The 24768-nt window shown below is 40.8% G+C and overlaps 3 protein-coding genes across 4 annotated transcripts; 2 read left to right on the top strand and 1 right to left on the bottom strand.

The window, feature by feature from the left end:
- Positions 1–250: 250 nt before the first annotated feature.
- Positions 251–5622, top strand: hjurp (Holliday junction recognition protein). The gene is made up of 9 exons (XM_085399003.1): positions 251–420; positions 522–585; positions 2041–2096; positions 2193–2226; positions 2325–2350; positions 2427–2475; positions 3051–4568; positions 5214–5256; positions 5339–5622. The coding sequence occupies exons 1-9, from the start codon at positions 343–345 to the stop codon at positions 5349–5351; spliced, it is 1881 nt and encodes a 626-aa protein (XP_085255129.1). The 5' UTR covers positions 251–342; the 3' UTR covers positions 5352–5622.
- Positions 5601–20144, bottom strand: ppat (phosphoribosyl pyrophosphate amidotransferase). 2 transcript variants are annotated; one of them, XM_085399004.1, is made up of 11 exons: positions 19560–20144; positions 12027–12093; positions 11503–11709; positions 9295–9407; positions 9046–9191; positions 8727–8802; positions 7907–8058; positions 7696–7823; positions 7378–7599; positions 6335–6455; positions 5601–6252 (listed from the first exon to the last, which is right to left on the bottom strand). In XM_085399004.1, the coding sequence occupies exons 1-11, from the start codon at positions 19685–19687 to the stop codon at positions 6080–6082; spliced, it is 1533 nt and encodes a 510-aa protein (XP_085255130.1). In that variant the 5' UTR covers positions 19688–20144; the 3' UTR covers positions 5601–6079. The 2 variants fall into 2 exon arrangements, with proteins under 2 accessions (XP_085255130.1, XP_085255131.1); XM_085399005.1 differs by having other exon boundaries at positions 8727–8799.
- paics (phosphoribosylaminoimidazole carboxylase, phosphoribosylaminoimidazole succinocarboxamide synthetase) lies at positions 12174–23585 on the top strand. Its single transcript, XM_085399002.1, has 15 exons — positions 12174–12954; positions 13189–13686; positions 13766–13825; positions 13919–14530; positions 15189–15266; positions 15516–15673; positions 20342–20381; positions 20460–20657; positions 21613–21791; positions 21878–22057; positions 22169–22282; positions 22369–22452; positions 22649–22829; positions 22916–23074; positions 23297–23585. The coding sequence occupies exons 1-15, from the start codon at positions 12585–12587 to the stop codon at positions 23461–23463; spliced, it is 3078 nt and encodes a 1025-aa protein (XP_085255128.1). The 5' UTR covers positions 12174–12584; the 3' UTR covers positions 23464–23585.
- The last annotated feature ends 1183 nt before the right edge of the window (positions 23586–24768 follow it).

Raw genomic sequence — 24768 nt, 5'->3', positions numbered from 1 at the left:
TCGGCCATAACAACAATTTGTCCTTAAATGTCGTTTTAAAATTTTGCTTACAAAATATTATTAATACTTGCAGTCATTTTCATATGAACAATAACCGCTACGTGTTATCACTGCTAACATCCCGGAGTTTTCTATTTTAATTTTGTCTTTCAAATTAAACGCAATAAAGAAACAACCGCAATTTCCTAGTATCAAGGAAGGCACCATATGTCCACTGTCCAATCACATTCCACTATTTTGTGACGTAGAATCTTTAAAATCGAAAGCGCCATTTTTCTTCTTCGTTTAGCTGTTCTCTTTCTTTGTCGTCTTTTTGATAAAAAAATAATTTTATATGCAAACATGGATGAGCTTGTAAAGACACAATTGCAAAATAACAATTCAAAGTTCAAACTTTCCCTGGATCGAATCATAGACAAGGTGTGTGAATAAGGCTATGGACGGTTAGCATGAACGTAACTATCAGCGGGTTTTGCAAATGAAAGCAACAGAATTAACCAACCTCTGTTTCCTTCTAATAGTATTCAAAACTTCAGTACCAGGACGCGGGGACAGAGGTTGATCTCGACGATATAAGCCCCACAAGTAAGTGAGCCGGAAAGGTTTTAATAACATCGTCTGTGTTAGTAAAGGTAACCGAAAACTAACTAATTAGATGCGTTTGTAAGCTAGATCAATCACAGGACTTGTTTTCTTTCTGGAATAATGAAGTTCAGTATTATTTATATATTAATTCACAGCAATAGTCGCCTGAAGGGCCTTTTATTACAATAAAAACAATAGACTTTAATTATAAATCTTTGAAAAGTGTTTTGAGTTTGCAAAGCAGTTTGACAGACAAGCAAAAGCAAAATGCTAAATTCAGAAACAGTGAAAAACGGAAAACAAACATTGAGATGAGAGGACAATAAAGTGAGATAATAGTAGCTTGGAAATGTGGAGGTATGCTCTGGAGAGGACAGGATTAAAAGTCAGAAGCAAGATAGAATGTGTGTGGATGAAGATGCAACGAGTAGAGTTAAGGAAGGTAGATGAGTTTAAATATCTTGGGGTGCGTGAGTTTTGCAATGTGTACTTTAGAGGTGGTGACACTGACAAAAAGACGGGAAGCACAGCTGGAGGTGGCCGATTTGAAGATGTTAAGATTGTCATTGGGAGTCACCTGGATGAACATGATTTGAAATGAGAACATCAGAGGGACAGCTCTGGTTTAGTGGTTTGGACATTATTTAAAGAGGCAAGGCTGAGATGGTTTGAGCAGAGGAGGTATAGTGGATATACTGGACAGAGGATGTGTTGAAGGAGGACATGCAGAGGGTTGATGTGATAGAGCAGAAAGATTGGCTGAGATGAAGGTAGATAATCTGCTAAAGATAATCCCTAAAGAGAGCAGCTGAAAAAAGAAGAACAAACAAGATAATATTTCTGCAAAGTATCTTGGAGACGAGATCAAAACATATCTTAAAAGTGATCAGTAAAACCTTAAAATCAAATGTACTGGGAACCAGTAGAGAGGAGCCAGGAACGGGGGTAATGCAATGCTATGTGCTAAGTCTTGCTGCTGCATTTTTAATTAGTTGAAGGTGAGATTTTTACCAGCAGTAAGAGATTTGAGGTGGTCTATCCCAGAAAAAACATAAACCTGGATGATTTGTTTTCCCAGATCTAATTTTGAGTGTTGTTTTAATTTTGGATTAAAGGTTTGGATATAATTTGAAAGAAGCAAAACTGCAGAGCTTTCCTTTAATGTCATTCAGACATTAAGGCCATGTCACATGATACATTTTACTGTTTCTGTCAGCTCCAATTAGAATATTAGTGGTTGATGCAATTTGCATGATTTGTGATTTTGATTGTATTTAATGGAAGAAAATGTTACGTCCTCCAGCTGTTATCTTCTTCACCAGATTTCAATTATAGGTATTTGTGTGTCCAATGGGTGAAGGCCTGATACCTGAAACACTGCTTAATATTTGACGATCTGTAATGTTCACTTTTTTTTGTTGTCTGACCACATTGTGTATATTTTCTGTCCTCAAGAGCTTGACAGCTACATGACGTTATCTAAAAAGAAGGTGATCTCACTGCAACTGAAGGTTTGGGTTACTAACAACGACCTTTGCAGCCATGCACGACACAAAATACCATAAGCTGCGTTTACTACTATTTAATCACCCACATTTTCTCCTCAGAGCTCGACAGATGTCAGAGAGGAGTCACTAAGAGGTAATTTCTCAGAATTAAGAGTTTAAATGACAACATGCATCTTTTTCTTTGCTTCACTGTGTAGTTCATCTAATACAACTTGAACATTTCTTACACAGCACAGGACCCCACAGGAGACTCTCAGGTAAATATACCTGCAATTACCTTCTGTATCAAAATATCTGGCATAACTTGAGTTAATGATGGTTTGTTTTTGACAGCTGGACTTGTCATCTGATACCAGCATCCAGCTGTCTATGGAAGATGGTGGTAAGAAAAAGGAAATCCTTTTGTTTCAGTGTTTTCCAGTCTTGGATTAAATTTGTGACAACAAAGAAATGCACAACAGAAATGCGTGATTGCTTTCTTAAATTACACATGCACGCTCTCTTTAATTATTAAATAATATATTTAATAAGTTTTGCCTCCACAAACATTTTGATTTCCCTGTACTTTGTGATAAATGAATAGTTGACCATTGTGGTAGTTTTAAGTGTTAGACTCCAACACCTTGAACAGCAGCTGGCAAAGGTAATCCTTGTTCTGCTCTTAGCTTTGGCGAGGGTTAATTAGAGTGGGCCTCCAGCTCACAGTGAACCCTCGGAGCAAAAGAAGCACCACTATCGCCAACTGCAATCCAAGATAGAAGATTTGGAGTACATCCGGTTACCCCAGTTAGGTAACCTGGCCCGTGAGGCAGCTGGAAGCTGGTAGTGTGTGAACTTTCCAAATAAAACAGAGGGTTGTCCACTAGTGTATATATAAAGATTGTTTATCCAAGAGAAGCACTGAGTATATTATTTGTCTAATTCCCAATTTTGTTTCCCCTTGTGCATCACACACAGGGATGACTAGAAGTGATGTGACTCAGCTGACTGTGAGCTCACTGGATGAGAGTCAGAGAAACTTTTCCAATGTGGACCTTCAACCTGAAGACCAAGATGAGGAGCTGGAAATGTCTCTTAGAAGTCATGGCAGTTCCTGGGTGGAGCTCTATCCAAGTATGATTAGTCGGATAAAGAGGGCCTGGGATCGGCAGCATGTCTCTACAGCCGCTGATTCTGTGCTGAGGAGGTACCGCAGATGGCGTCAGCAATCAAACAGAAGTAACCTCAACAACACCTTTGTCGTCCCACTTAGACACACAAACAACAAACCAAAGATGACCACAAAAGCATTTCCAGAGAAAAGCTCCAGCAGGCCTATGAAAGAGCAATTCACGAGGACCAAAACAACGCCTATGCAGACTGTGACCTGTCCTAGAGACTGGCACGAAATGCACCAATCTCCTGATAGGGAGGAAAACCTTATGAGCAGGCACCAGCATAAGCCTGTCCTTGTAATGGACTTCTCTGCTTCCTCTGTGTCCTTTAAACCAAAAGAGATACCATTAAACAAGACTTTCACTGTGTCTCAGCTGTCCTCTCGTAAACAAACCCAGCTGGAAGACCAGGCCTCTGCCTATAGCGTCAGTCCTTCACGACCTTGTGCTAAAGCCTCTGAGGAAAGATCAAGTCTTTCTCTATTAGAGACAGCTGGGAGCTCCATCCTTGCACCAGAATTCACTGCTGCAATACAGAGACCTGATATCTATGGCTCCCCAGTCAGGCAGGAGGCGCCGAGCTTTAGGGACAGGAGTCCCCTAAAAGCAAGAGTGGTGACCAGCCTGGGAAGATCACCTCATTTGTTTTCCAGAAGCCCCAGTGAATATTCTGTGACTTCCAGAGAGCCTATGAGGCCCAGATCACTCACGGCCTCTCTGTTTTCCCCGACAAAAAGGCCTGTTTTGCCACCGAAGATGCTTTACTCTCAAAACTCCCAGCAGTCCTTCCTGCCACACTCACCGCAGTCAGCCTCAGCAGCAGGGGGTCATCGCAGGCTCGTACGACACCTCTCCATTGATTCCGTCCTGCCTTCATCCCCTGGCTCGTGCTCACCAAAACAAGTTGATGAGGATTTCATGAAACTTTACCACAAGTTTGTGTGTCAGAACAAGTCAACTTTCTTCAATGGCCCTCCATGCCGTCTCTGTGCTAGAAGCTCTGAGGCCAGCAGAGGTCACTCTTCATCAGCTCTGGCTGCTCTTGCACTGTCACCACACCGGTCTGTCCTGAGGAAACGCCACAGGGACCTAGACTGGAGCAGCCATCCACAGTCCAAACGCTTCAGGGAAGTGTATTGCACATACTCCCCAGGGTCCAAACGCCACAGCAGAGCGATGCTAAGGCCTTTGTCTGAACTGGAGCTGCCTCGTGGTGGTAGCTCCAGTAAGCACAACATGTTTCAAAGGTTCAGCAGCCAGCAGTATCCAGCACATGAGGAATATGTGGAGGCTGAATCTGCAGCGGATTTTTCTGGCATGGGTAAGCCTCATCCTTTTTTTAAGTCAAGTGATAGTGCTCAAATTATGTATTTTTGCATAGCTACAAAAGTGCAGTTAAGATGCCTCCTAAACATATCAGGTGCAGGCAGGTATTTTGGGAAGAGGACTTTGATGAGGACACACCCACTGAATTTGGATGCATGCATGCATGCATGATTGTGCATGTTTTTTCTAGGGTGCAGCTTTCTAAGGAACCACTCACCCAGACAACACAAACTAAAGAAGATACAAATATATAAACTGATTGTCAGCTTACTTTGTAAGAACCCCCAATATTTCTTTAAAGTTTGGGTTTTGAAATTACAAGTCAGACTTATTTTATGCAAGTTTAATCATCACAACTATGTAAAGAGTCCATCGACGTGTATTTTGTCAGTGAATTTCCACTTGGGGAAAGAGAAAGAGAGCACGCCTGTGTGTTTGTATGAGAGGCCGTACAAGCCAAAATTCATTCTCATACTGAGTGGAGCAGACAGAGGTCACTGTAGCATACAACTCGCACAAAAATGACAGCTACTAAATGACCAACACTGCACCTGTGAAGTTTGTCTGTCCCTTCACATCTGATCTTCATAGTTTTCTTGACTTGTTTCTGATTACCTAATCATTATGCTTTATTCAACAGGAAGTTCACTAGAGAGCAAAATGACCTGTGGCTACTCTCCCAGGTGACTAAAATAATTCCCATGTACAAGATATTTTTGGCCTCTGGGGGTTGTGTTCTTACTCACCTTTTCCCGTCACATACAGAAAATGGCGATGAAGGAGATCATCAAGGAGATGGGCCGATGAAATTTAATGAAATGTATGACCATCTAGTTCTGCGATGGCAACCCGCTGATAATTAATCTCTCTGAACTATTTTTTAATTGATTATAATTGTTCTTATATGTTCTATCATTTCTTGAATATATGTTTGATGTCCATTTTTTCTGTCTATTCATTATTGAAATAAAATTGTCAATGGGAGAATGTAGTTATTAAAAAAAAAAAAAAAAAAAAAAAAAAGTACTTGTCATTGTAGTTATTGTTTATTATTCATACATCATATTCCTGTATTGTTCAAATTTGAGCAAACAGCCCAAAACCCAAACAAAACAGTCTTAAGTAAATAACAGAAATAAAGATGATTTAATGTTTTGGTCATTTATCGTGTGCGCTTTTTCTGGCATTGTAAATGCTTTGAATACATGTGGAAATCTACTTTTCAAATAAATGCAGCTGCAAAACAAAAACATACTTGTGTGGTAAGAAATACACACCTGGAATTAGTCACATCCAGGAACAGGAAAAGAAAAAAGCTTAGCCACCACAGGTGAGAAAAAGCATCACTTTTAGCTTCCTGAGGTTCTGAATAAAGTAACCTTCTGTAGTTGTGCAACATCTTAGTGTTCCGGCTGGCAATGTTGAGATAAACCATATGTAGAACAGGGGGGGGGGTTTTATTTAAAGTTTGCAGCACCATCCACAGTGCTACTGTTGGTGCAGCAGTTACCACTCCAGCTCCACTGGATATTTCCCAGTCAGACAGGCAGTGCAGTGGCCCACTTTCCTGTTGGACTTGTTATTGGAATTAATTTTGTCCTTTTCAATATGGAAAGCAATACCCTCCTGGACAGCAGATACGAGGCCCTCCACAGTCAGATATTTAACACTGTCAGCACCTGTAAACAGCGTTAGCATTAAACACAAGCTTTTGTTCTGACCAGGCAAAGAAATGAATGGTAGATGTGCATTTTTAAATACCAATATAACCAGCAATGTCCTGAAACTCCGGCTTGTTGGCAATGAGCTCCTCCTTGGTTGGGATGTTGATGCCCATGTAGCAAGGGAACCTGATTGGTGGAGAAGCCACCCTGATGTGGACCTGTCCAGAAGAATAATTAGGTTACTATAAACACAAAGTTAGTGTGTGACTATATTCTGGTCACACACAGTTAGGTGCCCTTTTCAGGACCAATATTTGTTCTTCAAATGGTCAGAAATAACAAAACAAAACGTATCTTCCGTTAATTCATGTAACAATGATTATTTACCTTTACTAAGTGTGGCAAAAATGTAGCATTTATCTATTCTTCTATACACATCAAGCACTTGATGTGTATAGAAGAAGAGACAATAAAGTGCTGCATGAATGTTTGGTTAAAATGTGAATTACGGTTCAGATCAGATTGACTAGTAGGCCCAAAAATGATGAATGAGAGTATGTTACTCATGCCATAAATCTGATTAGGGACCGATTTTCATAAAAATGGTTTACCAGACGTGGGGCTTGGCCCAACTTTTAAAAAAATCCAAAAGTTAATCACTTCCTATCTTTAGTATTACAAGATTAGATATTCCCAAATAAACATGTATCAATGAAATAATAACTGGGATGTTCAAGAAAATACCCCCAAAATTTGGATCCAGATATCCTGGATTTGGGGTTTTAATTCATGCATAGTGCGGAGGGAATTTTCTGTCTTATTGGAAATACAGTCTCAGACTGCTCTTGTGGTACGCCCACTTTTTTGAGTTGACAGTTAATGAGCCTAATATTTTCTATGAACCCCTGATGTAAGTATAGTACGCAATGTGACAAACACATGGGCTTTTCTCACTTATTCCACTTACTGCCATTAAAAGAAAAAAAAAACAAAACTCCAGTTTTATGTTACTTTCCTGTGCTTCTAGTCTACTTACAGTCTGAATTATCAGACAATCCAAACCAACCAGTTTCTGAGCCACTCTGCCAAAATGTTGTGTGTGCTATATCAACAACTATTGCCAAACACTATTAAACGAACCTCTTTGGCACCCGCTTCCTTCAGCAGCTTAATAATAGGGGAAATTGTGTTGCCTCTGACGATGGAGTCGTCAATGAGCACCACTCGTTTCCCAGCAAAGTTGTCCGTCAGTGCTCCAAACTTCTTGGCCACTCCTAGCTGCCTCAAGCGGGTGTTTGGCTGGATAAAAGTTCTTCCAACATAGCGGTTTTTACACAGAACCTCAATGTATGGAAGACCAGACTGTGAGAAGAAGACAGAAGAAAAACTAGTGAGACTGTAAGTCCACCCGGTATATTATAAGATTACTGAGGTGGAGCAGACACACTGTAGACAGACCTGCTCAGCGTAGCCCAGAGCAGCAGGGGTTGCAGACTCTGGCACAGTGCTAACAACGTCTGCATCAGTCGGAGACTCGATGGCCAACTGCCGCCCACATCGCTGTCTGGCAGTATAGACCATCTGCCCTGTAGTACATTGATATTTCAGTATTAATACATTTAAGAAATGAGTAATCAGTAAGTGTGTTACCCATAATAAATATGCATACCTTCGAAAATAGAGTCTGGTCTGGCAAAATAAACATATTCAAAAATGCAGAAGGCTGGGAGGTCTCCCTCAGGTCGGGGCACAACACTCAGAGATTTGACACCATGTCTGGATATCTGGACTATCTCTCCTGGCAAGACCTCTCTGTAGTACCTGTTAATCAATAACGACAAAAAAGTACAATGAACGGATGGACTCAAGGAATACCATTTCACTGTTCATGCATTCAGATTCAGAAGAATTTATCCCCAAGGGGCAATTAAGAGACTGACCTTGCCGACCGTATATAAAATACACAAACATCACATTGGGGAGACAAGTCAGGCTAGGTAGCTGGCCGCACGAGCAGCGACCCGGAACCGAACAGCAATGGGTGTGCATCAAAAGCTATGTCGTTACCACTGGGAAACACCAGAACTATTACGATGGTCATTGAATCACGTCTTTACTAGAATATACTAAGGTGTCAAAACTAGGGCTGTCGGCATTAATCATGTCGGTCGTTAACGGAGATATGCTGCGTTAACGCGGTTTTGCCGTCAACGTCATTTTAACGCGATTAACACTGACAGCCCAAGTCAAAACTTGTCATTTAGGTTACAGGATTGTTATCGAAAGCCATCTTTATGGGGGGGGGGGAGTAAAGCGCCAAAATAGAAAAAAAAAAAAAAAAAAAAAGTACTCGTGGCCTAAGGCAAATGATATGAAACCTTTGGGAAAGAAAGAAAAATAAAAAAATAAGGTTATAAAAATGATTTACACCTGGCATTACGGTTCCTTTTATACTAAAGAATACTTTTGCAAAGGTAACAAATGCTTACTTGGCACCAATCGACTGGAAGCTGCACGACTCTGATGACACAACCCACCCCTCAGTGTCTTCCTCTTGAGCGCCTGCTTAAAAAAAAAAAAAAAAAAAAAAAAAAAAAAAAAAAAAACAAGAATCAAGTTAATCATTCACCAGCTTACACATCTGACCTCTGACAAAATCAAAAGGGCCAAAAGCTCTGCTGCAACCATTGACCTCTCGTGAGGCGTCCTTTTTATCAGTAAAGCTAGTCTTTTGAGAGCAAACATGCCTGTGTTCTGCAGTTGCACTAATTCTGATGCAACGGTCACATGCAACAACTGTGTAGATACCTGGATTGTGCAGTTTAGAGATGGGAACGAGCTGCCCAATGCACAGTGGCCTATTTCCATAAGGGTCACGCACTGCGTAGATTACATCTTTGAACATGACCAGCAGTGAGTATGATGTTGGCGTTTCAGTCATGAGGTTTTTAATTCTACAACAAAAAACAAAAAAACAAATAAAAACAGCATTAAAGTAATGTAAAGCAAAAATATTTATGCTTATATGCTTATGTATCATTAGGTCACAACAGTCACCTGGCAACCCAGTCAGGTGAGTCTAGCTCCTCCATAGGTGGAGTCAGTGCCAGCAGCTGGGTGATGAGCTCACTGTCTGAGCTGGTGGAGAGGCCGACACCATGGCGCATCACCTACAAGGCACATTTATAGTGACTGATTAATTATGGAATAATGTTATTTTCTGTGGAATAGCAGTCTTTGGAAAATTTTATAATGGAAATGGTTGTCACACCCCTGCCCTCAAAGAGCCACTCAACAGCCACTCTGGGAAAGAGACACAGGCCAATCATGTTGTTGCACTGACGTCTAGGCTCGCCTGATGTTCATGATAGTTTTAACTGCGCTTAGGCACAGCTGCTATATAATGACACAAAGATATACATAAGTCTACTTATTATTTTTCCTTCAATTATTGCATCTATAATGTGAGTCAGGACTCTGGAGAAAAGTGTTTTGTGTTTTTTACATTTTATTTCTAAATCAGTCCTGCTTTTACGTCTCAGCGGCCATCAAAATGAAATTTATGGGTTTTTCAGATCAGACAAAGCTACTTTAAGATTCTGGCTTGTCACAAGAGGTTGGCCACATGTTTAAGTTGGCAGAGATTTATACCGGCTGACTTTCTTGATGCACAAAGAGGATTTGTGTCTCTGGCTGGAAATGAAACAGTGACCTTTACTTGCCAACTGAATGTTATCAACTAAATCACTTTAAAATAATTGTCCACATAATCACCTGAAGCAGTTTCCAAGATGGCTGCTGAGCATAAAGGACAACTAAGAGTATGAAGTTAATCCATTGGTCTATTGATGATCTATTTCACCGTCCAGTTCAATAGGTAGTACGTACTGTATATTCCATATAAAGGTCTGGCTTGTCTTAAAAAAACAAACAAAAACACAACACATATACATGACACACAGATTTTTGTTAGTGATCACAAAGTGCACTCGAGAAGGGACGTTGATGTGATCCAGCTGGACTGAGCATGTTTCAGTGCCACTTATGAATAGAGATACTGACTTCTTGTTAGGAAAAAGGGGAGGCAGTCTAAATTTACCTAAAGAATAGGACTTATTTGATGTAAAGCTTTAAATTTCCTTCTGAAAGGTTAGTTATGTATAATTGGTTAAAAACCAAATCCAGCTGACAAGGTCTGCGTTAAAAAAAAAAAAAAATCTTATTAATTCATCGTAATTGGTCGACTAGATATATAATATAAAGTGCATGGATTGTCATAAGATTACTTTAAAGAACAAAAAAAAAAAAAAAAAAAAAAAGAGGACAGTTATAAATATGCACTCAGTGAATGTGCAGGTTTGTATGAAAGCATAATCATAGAAATGGCAGTGTCGAACGAGCAGATTATGGTAATACAGCTTTCTCAAGATCCACTTATACAACCAGCATGAGTAAGTGTCTCAAATCACCTTTGACAAGGTAAATGTAATCGATTTACTGAACCATCAGAGTGATGGCAGAACTTCAAAAAGCCTGTTTGAGCGTTCAGACTTTTGAAATTTGGAGTGAAGTTTAAGAGAGCAGTTAATGATTTGGTACTGATTTTTCATGGCAAATCATGTGTGGAATTCTCACTCAGTGCACATTCTCATAAATATAGTCAAAACTTCCTGTGTATTTTAGCCTCAGATTGGAAGAGAGGTTGCTGAGAAAAAGACAGGATGGGAACACATTTGTTAAATTATGCTAAATGGCCTGTATTTGTATAGCGCTTTACTAGTCCCTAAGGACCCAAAAGCACTTTACACATCCAGTCATCCACCCATTCACACACTGGTGATGGCAAGCTACATTGTAGTCACAACCACCCTGGGGCAAAATCAGTTTAATATAGCTTACATTTTATAGATTGGGGGTTTTTTTGGTTTTTTTTTTAGATTTTCAGCCTGAAATGTTCTTAAGAGATATACATTTTAAAAAGCTATTCATTTTGTTTCTCATTAATGCGAGCATTAACTGCAGATACAAATTCTTTTGAGAGCGCAAAACACTTAATAGTCAAACAAATCCTTTGACTGGATGATGGATGCAGCTCTGGTATGTGAAAGTGTTGACATCCAGCCCATAACCTTCGTTAAGATTGGATATAGCAAATAAATATTTCAGCAGAAAGAAAAACTGTGTCTGTGTGTGTTCAGTTCATTATTTTTATGTCACATTGATATGCGCAACATTCAGTGTGGACAAGCAGAGCCCCCTCCTCACCTTTTTCCGCAGGGCATGGGCATTAACCAGCTCTCCATTGTGTGCTACAGCAATCTTGCCATGCAGTGTATCCACCACAAAGGGCTGGCAGTTCTGCAGCTCTGAGATCCCAGTGGTTGAATAGCGTGTGTGGCAAATGCCGAGGTTACCATAGCGCAGTTTAGTGAGAGCCTCTGGTGAAAAAGCGGTGCTCACTAATCCCATTCCCTATAAAATGACAACATTGCTCTGTGAAGGTTTTAACTTGCACAAAAATATTTTAAAATAAATAAAAGTGATGTTAAAAAGCAGAAAATCAGCAAACAATGAGGATGTCTGAAGGCTTTAAAACATGTCTGTAAAGGCCAAACATTAAAGTGCTCAGTGTGATTCTGACCAGCTGGGTTGTTTTGATGTAACTGTGCCAAATGGAAATATATTCAGGACGCAACCCAAATACGTCCTGGGTCTGTTTTTGAGATGCTGGGTTAAACTGTGCTTCTGTTTTATCATATAAGAAGCTTCTGATCATGATTCAGTGTTACCTTGTGTGCTGTGTACGTGGGTGGACTGGCTCCATTACTTGTGACAATCCCAGCACTTTCCTGTCCCCTGAGTAGAGACACACACACACACACACACACACACACACACACACACACACACACACACACAATTACAGTGTAAATTTTCATGTATTAGTGGGAAGTGTGTTTTTTGCATGAATGATTTCTGTTTCTTCTCTGCAAGAATAAACTTGAGTCAGTTACGGTTGCCTTGAGGCAAATCAAAACTGGTTTAACGAGGGCCAAATGGAGCAGAAACAAAATCCCCCCCCAAAAAAAGGAAAAAGCAGATTTGCTTCCCTGCGGTGAGGCTGCCATATATGGAGAGTCGCCTTGCTGCAGTTTCAATCCATTACCAAGCTGCTTCTCAGATTACACTTAGTCCCGCCCCCTCAGCACACAGCTTAAGCCAGTGGTGAGGCTGCTTTTCAGCATGAAGGCGTTGCTTTCAGGCTTAACCGCCTGGTTGCCTAGGGAACCGGGCAGCAGAGACAGACAGGCTGGGGGAAAAGAAAGCGTTTCCAGGTCAGCTCAAACATGGAGAGAGGAGCAGAGAGACAAAGAGGAGGTGATAGTGAGGTGGGGGAGGAAAAAGGCTCAGTGGAGAGGCAGTGGGGGGAAGCAGAAGTGCTGGCTCTACTCTCAGTGTGGGACCAGGTTGGAGCTCAGCACGTAGTAGAGAGCAGAAGCACATTTGAGGTGATTTCAGAGCGTCTGAGGAGGCTCAGTGTTGTGCGCAACTGGAGGGAGTGTCAGGCCAAATGCAGAAGCATGAGACTTCAGAGCAGGAAGGCTGACGCAGGCACATCGGCAAACTACAGCCAAGGAGTGGAAGAAAGGCCGCTTGAAAGGCCATGGGAGGAAGAAGATGTGGATAATCAAAGAAGAATCTACCCAGTCCAGGAAGGTAAACATGTACAACACCACTGTACTATTGATGATAACAACATGACTTTTTCCACCTTGGGAAAAAACAAAAACTGGTATCCAAGGATAAACAGACACGCCAGTTAAAACTAGTCTTAGCTTGCTTGTGCTAAAAAGTAATTCAAACACTTACATAAAAGTCATCTTGTTCTTCTTTGGGTTTTTTCTACATCAACATTTAGCCAAAATTTACAATGTTTTCATGTGTGCACAGGAATGAAGACTCGATTTCATTCAGCTGTTTCTTACTCTACTAATGTGGCTGAAGAGGGAGGCCGCCACTGGACGGATGACGAGGTTAGAGCGCTGCTGTGCGTCTGGGCTGACCGCAACATTCGGGAACGTTTGAAATGCACGCTGCGCAACAAATCCATATTCCAAGAGATGGCTCGTCAAATGCAGAGAAACTTTGGGGTGATACGGAACTGGAAACAATGCCGTACAAAATACAAGAATTTGAAATATGACTATAAGACTGCGAAAAGTGCACACGCTGCGGGAGGCAGCAGTGCAGGAAGCCCGGGGAAATACATGAAGTTTTTTGATGAAGTGGAGGCCATTCTACTGGACAAAGGACTGGAAAATGGGACCAGGGAAATGCAGAAGAGACTGTATGATGGTGAAATGGAAGCAGGGAGGCTACAAACAGCAGCAGGCCACACAGGGCAGATAACGGGCTCTGAGAGTGAGGTGGTCATTGAAATTGATGATGGTAAGCATCAAGTTTGCAAGCAGTTGTTTTAGATTCAAGACTTCGTGAAAATAATTTTCTTATGTATTTATCATTTAAGATGACAACAGTGACGATTACGACATGGATGGAGAAATGGAAGTAAAATGGAGAAGTGCAGGTATGCCGAAAAAGAAAAATCTGCCAAATCAACTGTGGAGTTTAGCAGCATAATTAAACTTTTCCTTCCATATCTGTTCTTCTTTTATCCCAGACGCCCATCTAGCACACACAGACTCCAGCTCTGACCAGTTCCAAGTAGTCACAGTGTCGGACACGGGTCGAAACTGGAGCGACCAAGAGGTGCGAGCCCTGATCCAAGTCTGGTCGGATGAGCGCATACGCAGGCAGCTGGAGAGCTCAACCAGAAAGAGGGACATCTTTGTCCAGATCTCGAACAGGTTAATGCAACAAGGCATTGAACGTGACTGGAAACAGTGCCACACAAAGTACAAGAACCTCAAGTACCTCTACAGGTCCCTTCAAAGGGGCAAGACTGATGAAGCTGACCCGAGACGCCTCATGAGGTTCTATGAGGAAGTGGACTCCATTATAAATCGCACGGCTAACGACTCTCTGCGAGACACAGGAGCAGCCGAGTCTGCAGATTCAGGCGGACTTACTACATCTGACAACTGTGATGAGAAAAATCACGTGGACGGCAAGTTGACAAACACGAGGAGAGCTGTGGAGGGAGCCTTGGAGGACAAAACCTGCACCTCTGATTCGGACTTATCAGTAACCATCGAGGCTACATCAAATGCTTATGAGCCAAAGCGACATAAAATTAAGGAGCATTATCTGGATCAAGAACACATGTTGATGAGTGAGCTGATCATTTAATCATCATCATTATTATCAGCATGAATTAGATGAAAAAGATTACATAATGCTTTCAGTGGTCAGTTACCATGAGTAAGATAATCAAGCAGGACCATCTTGGACAGCCAAAAACAAATGTGGTTTTTTTTTTTTTTTTTTACATTATGTCTTAATATATTTCCCATACACAAAACAAACCGATGACATTTAGTTCAGGGTTCTCCCTGGCTCACAACAGACTTTTCTTGGTTTATGACACATGTATGCAAGATTAGCCCCAGCAAAGTCAAGGCACTGAATCTGTTACCAAATGTGATAGAAAATGCACAGATTTCTAACCACTTCATGAGAAATCAATCAATGCATCAGCTGAACTTTAGGTTCATTATCTTGCCCAAGGATACTTCAGTCCAGAGAAGTCGGACATCAAACCAACAACTTTCCAATTAGTAGACAACTTGGTCCAACTTGGTTTTAAAATATATTATTATATACATATAAAATATATTATTATTATAGTTTAAAGATTTTATTTAAAAAGGAGTCCCGAGGTGGTCTTAAGCCAGTCTTACTATGTTTAGTACCAAGACAATTCTTTTCTTTTGTAGCAAAAAATGCATATTTGTATTTTTGTAACTACCTTTAATATTATATTTTTGCAGGTGCTTCTGAGAGTGTGGTGGAAAGAGAGGATACTACTTCAACACACAGAAGAATCAAGAGGAAAGCTGTAGATGAAGGTCTGAAATATGTCTCCTTCTGTAATCCCTTTTAATGTCACGTGACATCCACAATTGACTGAAGCTTTTGTAATTTCTGGCTAAGTCCCATGATATGCCATGGCGCTTCATAATTAAATTATGGATAAGGATATGGTCATGACTTCTAATAAAATGCACAACTCGCATAACCCTACTAGGAGCTAACATGTTACACTAGTAGTACTTAAAAAGTAGGTTAATGTAAACCTTTGTCCTTCTTATTTCCAGACCCTGGACTGCACACACCACTAAAAAAGCTGAACATTGGGCCTCTCGTTGCTGAAAGACTCCACAGCCAGTGTAAAGAAGAGACGGACCATATTCCAATAATAAAGATCAACTCAGTCTGTTCAATGGCCACCCCTGCTCCGTCGCCAGAATTACAGGTAACATATACTGATCTCATGTGACCATTATAAAACTGAGGTATTTTTTAAATAATAAAAGCTGTTGTGGCAACTTTTTAAAAGCTACCCCAACTACTTGATTAATCGAGTGACAGATTATTTGGCGAACATTGTGATAATCAGTTAATCATTTTTTAAATAAAAATGCCGAACATTAAAATTATGATTGCAAACTTGAACATGTTTAGGTTTTAGATTGTTTCAGATTGCAAAAACAAAGGTGAACTGATTAATGCATATATCATAAAAAATAAAAATAAAAAAGCTGCAGCTCTATTGCTTTTATGAATGAAAACTGTTATGTCTTAAGGGTTATTCACTAATCCATGTCAGAAAATCCCAGAAAGTTGATTTTCTTCATCTGGTCACAGCATTTTCAATGGAAATGTTTCATCGCTTATCCAGGTGACTTCTTCAGTATCGACTGACTGCAGTTTTCCACAACTTTACAGTACAGTACTTGAGCGGTATAGCTGCATAACAACTGAAACCAGCACCATTGACTAACAATGAGCCACAAATTCAGTTCCATGGTTGTTAGTATGCAAACTGTCATGACCATTGGTAGCATGAGTACCATTTAGACAGTGTTAGGAATTGGCTGCAATCACATCACTCTAAGATGATGAACAATAGTTCAAAGATGTCATCCCCTTTTCACATAACGGCTCGCCACTCAAACCAGGATGTGCACATCGTCACTGAAAGAGTGGCCACTGGCCTGTAGGTGTAAACAGCCCTGTCCTGATGAGCTAGCTCTTCTGCGCTGTCCAATCTGCTAACCGGAGGTTGTCGGGTTGGCTTTCTAAATTCAATGAAATTGGGAGAAAAAGAATGATATATTAAATTGCAAGCTAGATGAAGGAAACCAGGCCTTTTGGTTCTTGAAGACATTTCACCTCTCATGTGTGAAGCTTTTTCAGTTCCAAAAACAAAGTATTTTAACCCTTAGTGGGGTTGTGCTCTTGGAGGGTGTCCTGAGGATCGTTGACCCACCCGGTTTTTATGCAAGTCGTTAAGGGTCACATCAGTTGAGCTGACATGTGACTAAATGGATGGGTTATTTCGGTCACAAGACCTAAGTGTGAATTCTATGTGGGACAGCTTCATGAACCAAAAAAGAAATCCAGTTGCCTTCAACTCAGTAACTTAAAACTAGCATGGTCTCAACAACTGTATCGAATATTTCATCAGAACCAAGAATGTGGCAATCATATGATATGTTTTCAGAAAAGCTGCTTGATAAAATGTTGCTAACTACAGTGACACTTTAAAAGGTGTTTTGTGTTTCCACTGTACCAGAGTCGATGAGAAAACAAAAAATTGCTAACTGCTAGGCAATCAAATCTGGCTTTTATGAGTGTAGACTCAAAAATTGTACAAAAAAGAGAAAAGCTATTGAGTAGTCTTTTTCTCAGTGTGTGCTCAAGAAGAACAGAAGAAAGCAAGGCCTTCATTGCTTAAGAATGTATGCTTCAAGTATTTAGCCCAAGAACATTGAGCTTCAAGAGGTCATGCTTGGTAATATCAGAAACCTGTGCCAACTTCTTAAACACAAGGCAGAAGGTAAGACAGCCTTTCAAAAATGGCTAAAGACACAGCCTGAATTATGCCAGTCCTATGATGTAGAGCAAACTGTCAGGATGCAGGAGATCAGTTTGGAGAGCTACAAAATCTCAATATTTCTCTCCAAAGAACGTCACAAACCAACTCTGGTATGCAGGCTGTCTGTTGAGTCCCACACTGAGGCAAAAAAGGCAAAACTAATGATGCTTTCCAAAGCCTTTTTGAGAAGGCATCTACCATTGTGGTAGATCACAGTGCCACAAATCAGGCAACCACCCAAGTAAGTGATTGATGTTTTTCGCACAGCTTGCAAAGCATTTCAGCAAAATGGTCTACTGACACAGTAGAAACTGGAAAAAACCCTGCTTATTGAAAAAATTGATTCTGTGGTAGATAAATATCCAGAAATTGTCCTACCCGTGTTCAGGCTTTACTACCCAATCAGTCACAGGACAGAACCTGTAGAAATACAGGTTTTGCAGCAGAGTTTAAGGTTGTTGTTTATTATAACATTCACCTCCTCTGAATCGGGAAGGTACTTTACTGCGCTGAGCAAGTGGATGACCTGGCTGCATTCAGAAATATATAGCACTTTGTCATAACCACCAAAAAAGCTGGTTATCCCAAAAAGAAAGTTAGTGTGCAAAGAAGCATGTGGCATATTTGGTGCTTTTATATGAAGTAATCCAATGCCCACTCAGAAAGAGTTGAGTGCTTGGTTGCCAGAACATTGTAGAGAACCATGGTGTGGCTGCAGCTCTTTACACTTATCCTTGCCTGGGATCCTCTAAGAATAACATGTCCTTCTAATATAGATAGCTAAGGGAATGTTCCATTTTGAAAACCAATAACACTGCAAGAATTATTACAAAACATTAGGGATTAAATACAGTCAAATTATGGTATAGCAATCAAATGGCTGAGTACTCTCCAATACTGGAACAACTAATTCATACATATGTTTTTTGGTTTTATACAAAGTGATTTTTTTTTTGTTGTCCACAGTGTTGAACCTAAACTTATGCACATGTACATTTATATAGCTAAACCTTAGGAAATATGCAAAGCTCACTTTTATTCTTGCCTTAGTAATGTATTTACACATACATAAGTTTTTTTATAGTTTTCACTAGACATTGGCTGCTCTTTCACTCCTTTTCAGTGTAGACCTTGTCACTGAGCATTTTTAACTCTTCATGTTTTTCATTTTTCAAATGAACAAAAAATGTGTGTGTGTGTGTGTGTGTGTGTGTGGGGGGGGGGGGGGGGGGGGGGGCGCTGTCAAAGGACCTAAGAGATGGATTTGGTTCTTCAGTGGTCAGTGGGAGGGTGTCTGTAAAGATGTCATTCTTAAGGAGGGGGAGCATGGAGGAAAAACTGAGGTATGCCAAATAACACAAGAACTGGACTGAAAAATCTGTGACGACAGTGATGTGATTAATTAATATTCAATTGTCGGTTCAAACTGCCATCAGTGTGTTAAAAAAAAACCAAGAGGTAAAATAGAGAGCCATCTTTAAAACACAGTGGAGGTTCTATCATGGTTGTATTGCCTCTGATTCAATTATAATAAAGAAAAATACTGACAGATTTTGATCTAGCATGGCGAGGAAGCATCTGATTGATGCCTCATTTTTCAGCACAGGAGTGATTCCAAACACACTGCCAATGCAGGAAATGCATACCTGGACAGAAAGAACACACACACAATGAAACATGGTCAGTCATGGATTGGCCTCTCCAGAGCCCAGCCTCAACATTTTTAAAGCAATGTGGGATGGCAGAATTGACAGACTGAGGGAAAACAGAACAAGGAAACAAACATCCAAAGACAAACTCTGAATGTCCTTCAACAAGCCAGGAGAACTAGTGTCGAAGGCTACTTACAGAAGTTACAAGAAAGTTTCCATAAGAGAATTCAGGTTGTGTTGAAGAATAAAGGTTGTCATACTAATATTTGCTTTGATGCTCTTTAGAGTAGTAAAAACTCAGTTTTTGTCATATACAGCCTATTTCTGTGCATATTTAAAAAGTCGCTACCGTTTTTTTCTAATTTCTCTGCAAAATATAAAGAAAAGGGGGAGCGGGGGTCAATATTTTTGCACAATACTGTAGATGCATGAGGTTGCTTTCTGCAAAAATTCACATCTTGCATTTTTGTTTTTCTTGCTCAAGTTTGGGTCAGATTCAAATTTAAACCAAACATTTCATCTAAAATGCAAAGCTTGGACGTCATTAACTAGTGTGGTAACTTTTCAGTCGTTACCAATTTTGGAGTAACTGGTTTTCCGTTACTTACCTGTGCTGTAACGCCACCAACCCCAAAGTTAAGACCTGAGCCACCTCCAGCTGTGTGGGCCACTCTCCCGCAGCGACACACCCAAAGACTCCGCACTCCTCTCCAATACCCGACTCCTCGAACTCCATGGGCTCGCCTGTCGCCGATGCCTCTCGTATAAACTGCGGTCTAGTCTCGCGCCTAGTTGTCTGTGAGCAATTACCGTGCGCGCGCGTGTTTGTATGAGCGCTTGCCTGATACACGTTCGTGACCAAACACGTGCTTGCAGCGATACAACGTGGTTTGTTAAAACATACCAAACTCAGCTGACACTGCTGAATTGGGCATGAAATCACGAGTAACAGAGTTAAATCAGACTAGACACGTTTTAACCTAACAACCGGTCCGCCATAACTAAAATCATAACGAATTAAATGGAATACGTGGAATTTACGAATAATTCTAATCAAATTAATCGATTAGGTCAAAAACCACACTATTTAGTCCTGTTGGAGCTTTTGATAAGACAACCTTCTCATCAAAGAGTAAAAGGATGAACTTTGGTAGAAAAACCTCCAAAAGTTTTTTTCTTTTTCTTTTTTTTTTACGTCTTCTCTTGACGTTTGAGCGCTTCCCTTTCACGTGGTAACAGATGCGCCGCTGTGATTGGTTGTTTAGATGAGTTGAGAACTGTGATTGGCTCCCGGCGCAAGTATGACACGGCCCACTTCCCCTCCCCGGCTGCCTGCACACCTTCTGCTTCTCAATAAGTTAACTGGCGTGTTTTGTGATTTGTCTTTCAGGACTGTTCAGGATCGACGAGCGCTATGGCATCCACCCCAGGTACTGCACGATCCTTAATACACACGTTAGCGCTTAAGTTAGATGTGCGTGTTTTAACTTTTTCCTCTTTTTTTTCAGAGTTGAAAGTCGGCCAAAAGCTCAATGAGGGCAAGACAAAACAGATTTTCGAGCTCTTGGACCAGCCGGGACTGGTTCTAGTCCAGTCTAAAGACCAGATCACGGCTGGGAATGCCGTGAGGAAAGATCAGATGGAGGGCAAAGCTGCCATTGCCAACAAAACTACGAGCTGCGTGTTCCAGCTGCTGCAGGAGTCTGGTGAGGACTTATTGAATGTTTGTAGGGGGGGACAGTATTCTGCAGTCTGAGTGGGTTGGGGCAGTTCTGTCAAACGCATGTGTATAATTATTGCAGCTCTCTTTTTTTTCCCATTAAAAAAAAAAAAAAAAAGTCCCTTACACTTGGCCAGTATCTAGGCACATTGTTTCTGCAGAAGTTTTTGTGAGCAACAAACTATCAAAGGTAAATTGATTCAGTAGAGTTTACTGGAAAAAAACAAACTTTGGACTCATTGATCTTTTCAGTTTCAGTTAATGTGGGGGCTTGAATGTTAAGAAAATATAAAACGTTTGTCACACTTTGTCAGAGCCCTGGCTCACTTATTCAGTTTGCAGGATTTTTCTGAAATGCCATTGGATTTATTTAAATATCTCAGAAGTACATGGTAATCAGTTTTCCACACATGGGAAGCAGTTCGGCTCTTCTCATTTTTGCAACTTTTTAAAAATGACTTTTTTTCTTTTTTTTTAACCCTCTGAATGACAATCCACTAAGAACTGAATTTTATGTTGTGTTTCATGGATGGATGGGGGGTGAATTGAACAGAAATGACAATCTTGCAAAAATACTTAAATGTGAAGGGCATGCAAGATTTACATGATCCCAAAATTACTTTCCATATGACTTTAATTTATAAGCAATTGGCTAACTGTAACCATCTTGTGTGTGACGCGTAGGTCAGTCAAGCTGTAGTAATGGCTGCCTTGTGACTTGATGTGTTTCCACTTAGAATTAACCCGATCCAACCAGCCACATCCCATCCACTTGACCCTAATCAAAGATAGGTTTAAATCATGGTAACTTGAAGAGCCATCTGTGTGCCAGTGTATAAAAAATTAAATAAAATCTATATTTTTCTAATCTGACATGGTTGCACATATTGAAATTTGTCCATTAGTTTGAGGTTGCCCTAACATCCACCCTCCCCCCCCAGGCATTAAGACAGCTTTTGTTAAGCAGCACTCGGACACGGCGTTCATTGCAGCGCACTGTGAGATGATACCCATTGAGTGGGTATGTCGCAGAGTGGCGACTGGATCTTTCCTCAAGAGGAATCCAGGAGTCAAAGAGGGCTACCGCTTTTCTCCTCTAAAGATGGAGATGTTCTTTAAAGTGAGTCTTCCAGGCGTGCAGTGATTCTCTCGATGCATTTTCAGTCTGTGAGTGTTGCATGCAAACTCATCAATGATTGTTTTTAGGATGATGCCAACAATGATCCTCAGTGGTCAGAGGAGCAGCTGCTGGAGGCCAAATTCTGTCTGGCTGGGCTCACTATTGGTCAGTGTGAGGTGGACATAATGAATCGCAGCACTGTGGCCATTTTTGAGATTCTGGAGAAGGCCTGGGCCACTCAGAACTGCACCCTGGTGGACATGAAGGTAGGCTGTGCAGCACCTCCCCCTGCTGGTTAATTTCATATCTTGGTGCAATCACTTTTCTTCTGTACCTACAGCAGAACTACAATTAAGGACTTTTTTCTTTGCTTATAGATTGAATTTGGTGTCAATGTTAAAACTCAAGAGATTGTGCTCGCTGACGTGATTGATAATGATTCATGGAGGCTTTGGCCAGCTGGAGATCGGAGCCAGCAGAAAGATAAACAGGTCATGCATTGACTTTCATTTCATGCTGATATGAGGGGGGGGGGAAGATACAAGCCTTAAACTGTTTTTTTTCTTCCCCTTTGTAGGTGTACAGAGACCTGAAGGAGGTTACCCCAGAGGCAATGCAGATGGTGAAGAGGAATTTTGAGTGGGTCTCTGAAAGGGTCAAGGTACAGCAAACAAACTCTAAATTCTTCTTTATCTTGTAGGAGTATTTTGCTTTGAATATCTTAACCAACAGACATTGTTTAACATCACAAAAGCCTGCAGCTGCTTTTTATGCAATTCGGGGAAAAAAACGAGTACAATTTGAGCAGTCAAAAACTGAAATAAACAGATGATTCAATGGTTTCTGTGCATCTACAGTTGCTGCTGAAGCCCCAGGCAAGCAGCAGGGTGGTGGTTTTAATGGGTTCCACCTCAGACATGGCCCATTGTGAGAAGATAAGAAAGGCGTGCACCTCCTACGGGATCCCCTGCGTCCTCAGAGTCACCTCGGCACACAAGGGTCCAGATGAGACGCTCCGAATCAAGGCTGAATATGAAGGTGTGCTTTAATATTGACATAATTCCATCTTTAAACTGATCTAGGGATTCTTGATAATGTGATAATTTCTCTATGCTTTTTTGCAGGTGATGGGATACCCACTGTATTCGTGGCTGTGGCTGGGAGAAGTAACGGCCTCGGCCCAGTGATGTCTGGTAACACGGCTTACCCTGTTATCAACTGCCCTCCTCTCACTCCAGACTGGGGATCGCAAGATGTATGGTCATCCCTCCGCATGCCAAGTGGTGAGAAGAGCTCTTTAGAATAGAATGCCTTTATTGTCACTATACAGATGTACAATGAGATACAGATGATCTCCTACTCGGTGCAAACATGTTGGAGAAGAAGGGGGGGGTGCATTGTTTCTGCAGCAATATATATACATGTGCAGTGTGAATCATACATACGGTTTTAATTTTTTCCCCCTTATGGTAACCAAGTCTTTCTCTACTTTATTTGTCCTGCAGGTCTTGGCTGCTCCACAGTATTGTCTCCAGAAGCTTCTGCCCAGTTTGCAGCGCAGATCTTCGGGTTGAGTGACCACCTGGTGTGGTGCAAACTGAGGGCATCCATGCTCAACACCTGGGTGTCTCTCAAGCTGGCTGACAAGAAGTTACAGGCCTGCAGCCTCTGAAGAGCCCAGCGTGCTTCACACTTTAACACACTGTCTTTGTTTACTATTAAAAACCCATTAAATGTAGTTGCTTGTCACACACATCATTCCATGAAGAGACAAATGATTAAAGCTTATATGTATTTCTGCGCATTTTCTTTCTTTAAGACTAATTTTTATGGGTTTATATACTCATATTCATGAATCCCATGATAGTTTGGAGGATTTCATGATTTCTTTGAACTTTTGTTTTTCCAAGGTTGTAATGAGTGCACTTCATATGTCCTTAATGATTTAAAAAAGGTGCAGAGCTTTGAGAGAATTACCCAGGTTCTAAATTATACATACTGGCTCACCTACATACATGCATACAGATATGAGTGAGTGTATGCATGTATTTAAAAAAAAAAAAAATGGAGTTGAAGGTTCTACGATGTCTTAAGCTGAAAATGCCAAGGCCTGTTAACTCCTTATTAGACCACTTCACATTATTGTCACTGTTTGGCTTTCAAGCGTAACACTGTACCAACTGTTGTGTGTCGGGGTGGTACTGTCATGCTCTCGGGCTGTTTTGTTGCCAGCAATACTGGCACATTGCACAAAAGCGATGGTATAATGGACTACCTCAAAATTCAACATTAGCTATATTTAACATCTATGGTTAAAACTTGGACCCAATTGGATGTTCCGACAGGGCAATGACCACAAATACACATTAAAGCTGTTCAAATAATACATGAAGCAAGCCAATATTAAACTGGCGTAATGGCCTTCCCAAATCCCTGACCTCTCCTCTACTAAAAATGTGCGGACTACGCTTAAAGGCTGGGTTAGTGCCAGGAAATAAACTCTACCAATCCAGCCAGTAAGAGTGGTCATATATCCCAACCAGAACTATGTAAGAAGCTTGTTGATGGCTACCAAAAGCCTGGTGAAAGTGCACCTTGCTAAGGGACATTAAATCAAACAGTAGTAGCCATGAAAATCTACATAAATTGAAAATTGTGTACCTAGTTCTTGTTTTAGATCTATGCTGTACAATCATTCAACCTTGTAAAATGAATAAATTACCAAGACATTTAATGTCATGGTATACATTTGGGAACAGTCAGATAACTTTAGGGCTATTTAAATCATTAATGTAGGGAGATGAGGAGGAGCAATTTTTACCTCAGTTTAAAACCAGAAGAAAGACAGTTTTTCTGCAGATACTTTCCCAATGGTTTTATCACCATGAGCAGGATTTCATCTTAAGAGATACTGTGGAGTAGCTTTGCTAAATATGGATATTTTCAACAGAGGACAAGTTAAAAATAAGCAAAATGT

The sequence above is a fragment of the Rhamphochromis longiceps genome, linkage group LG23 (assembly GCF_057381845.1).
Source record: "Rhamphochromis longiceps isolate RC_006_pf linkage group LG23, R_longiceps_female_GT1.1, whole genome shotgun sequence".
Lineage (NCBI taxonomy): Eukaryota > Metazoa > Chordata > Actinopteri > Cichliformes > Cichlidae > Rhamphochromis > Rhamphochromis longiceps.
Note: the sequence above shows the minus strand (reverse complement) of the source record. Positions and strands in the feature narration are given on the sequence as shown.

Coding starts and splice junctions, on each gene's coding strand:
- ppat (XM_085399004.1), bottom strand. CDS start 19,687: ATGGAGTTCGAGGAGTCGGGTATTGGAGAGGAGTGCGGAGTCTTTGGG. Junction 7,824..7,906: donor ACCAGACTCTATTTTCGAAG/GTATGCATATTT, acceptor AATGTACTACAG/GGCAGATGGTCTATACTGCC. Junction 6,456..7,377: donor AGGAAGCGGGTGCCAAAGAG/GTTCGTTTAATA, acceptor TCTTCTGGACAG/GTCCACATCAGGGTGGCTTC.
- paics (XM_085399002.1), top strand. CDS start 12,585: ATGGAGAGAGGAGCAGAGAGACAAAGAGGAGGTGATAGTGAGGTGGGG. Junction 12,955..13,188: donor AATCTACCCAGTCCAGGAAG/GTAAACATGTAC, acceptor ATGTGTGCACAG/GAATGAAGACTCGATTTCAT. Junction 13,687..13,765: donor GGTCATTGAAATTGATGATG/GTAAGCATCAAG, acceptor TTATCATTTAAG/ATGACAACAGTGACGATTAC.
- hjurp (XM_085399003.1), top strand. CDS start 343: ATGGATGAGCTTGTAAAGACACAATTGCAAAATAACAATTCAAAGTTC. Junction 586..2,040: donor CGACGATATAAGCCCCACAA/GTAAGTGAGCCG, acceptor TCTGTCCTCAAG/AGCTTGACAGCTACATGACG. Junction 2,351..2,426: donor ACCCCACAGGAGACTCTCAG/GTAAATATACCT, acceptor TGTTTTTGACAG/CTGGACTTGTCATCTGATAC.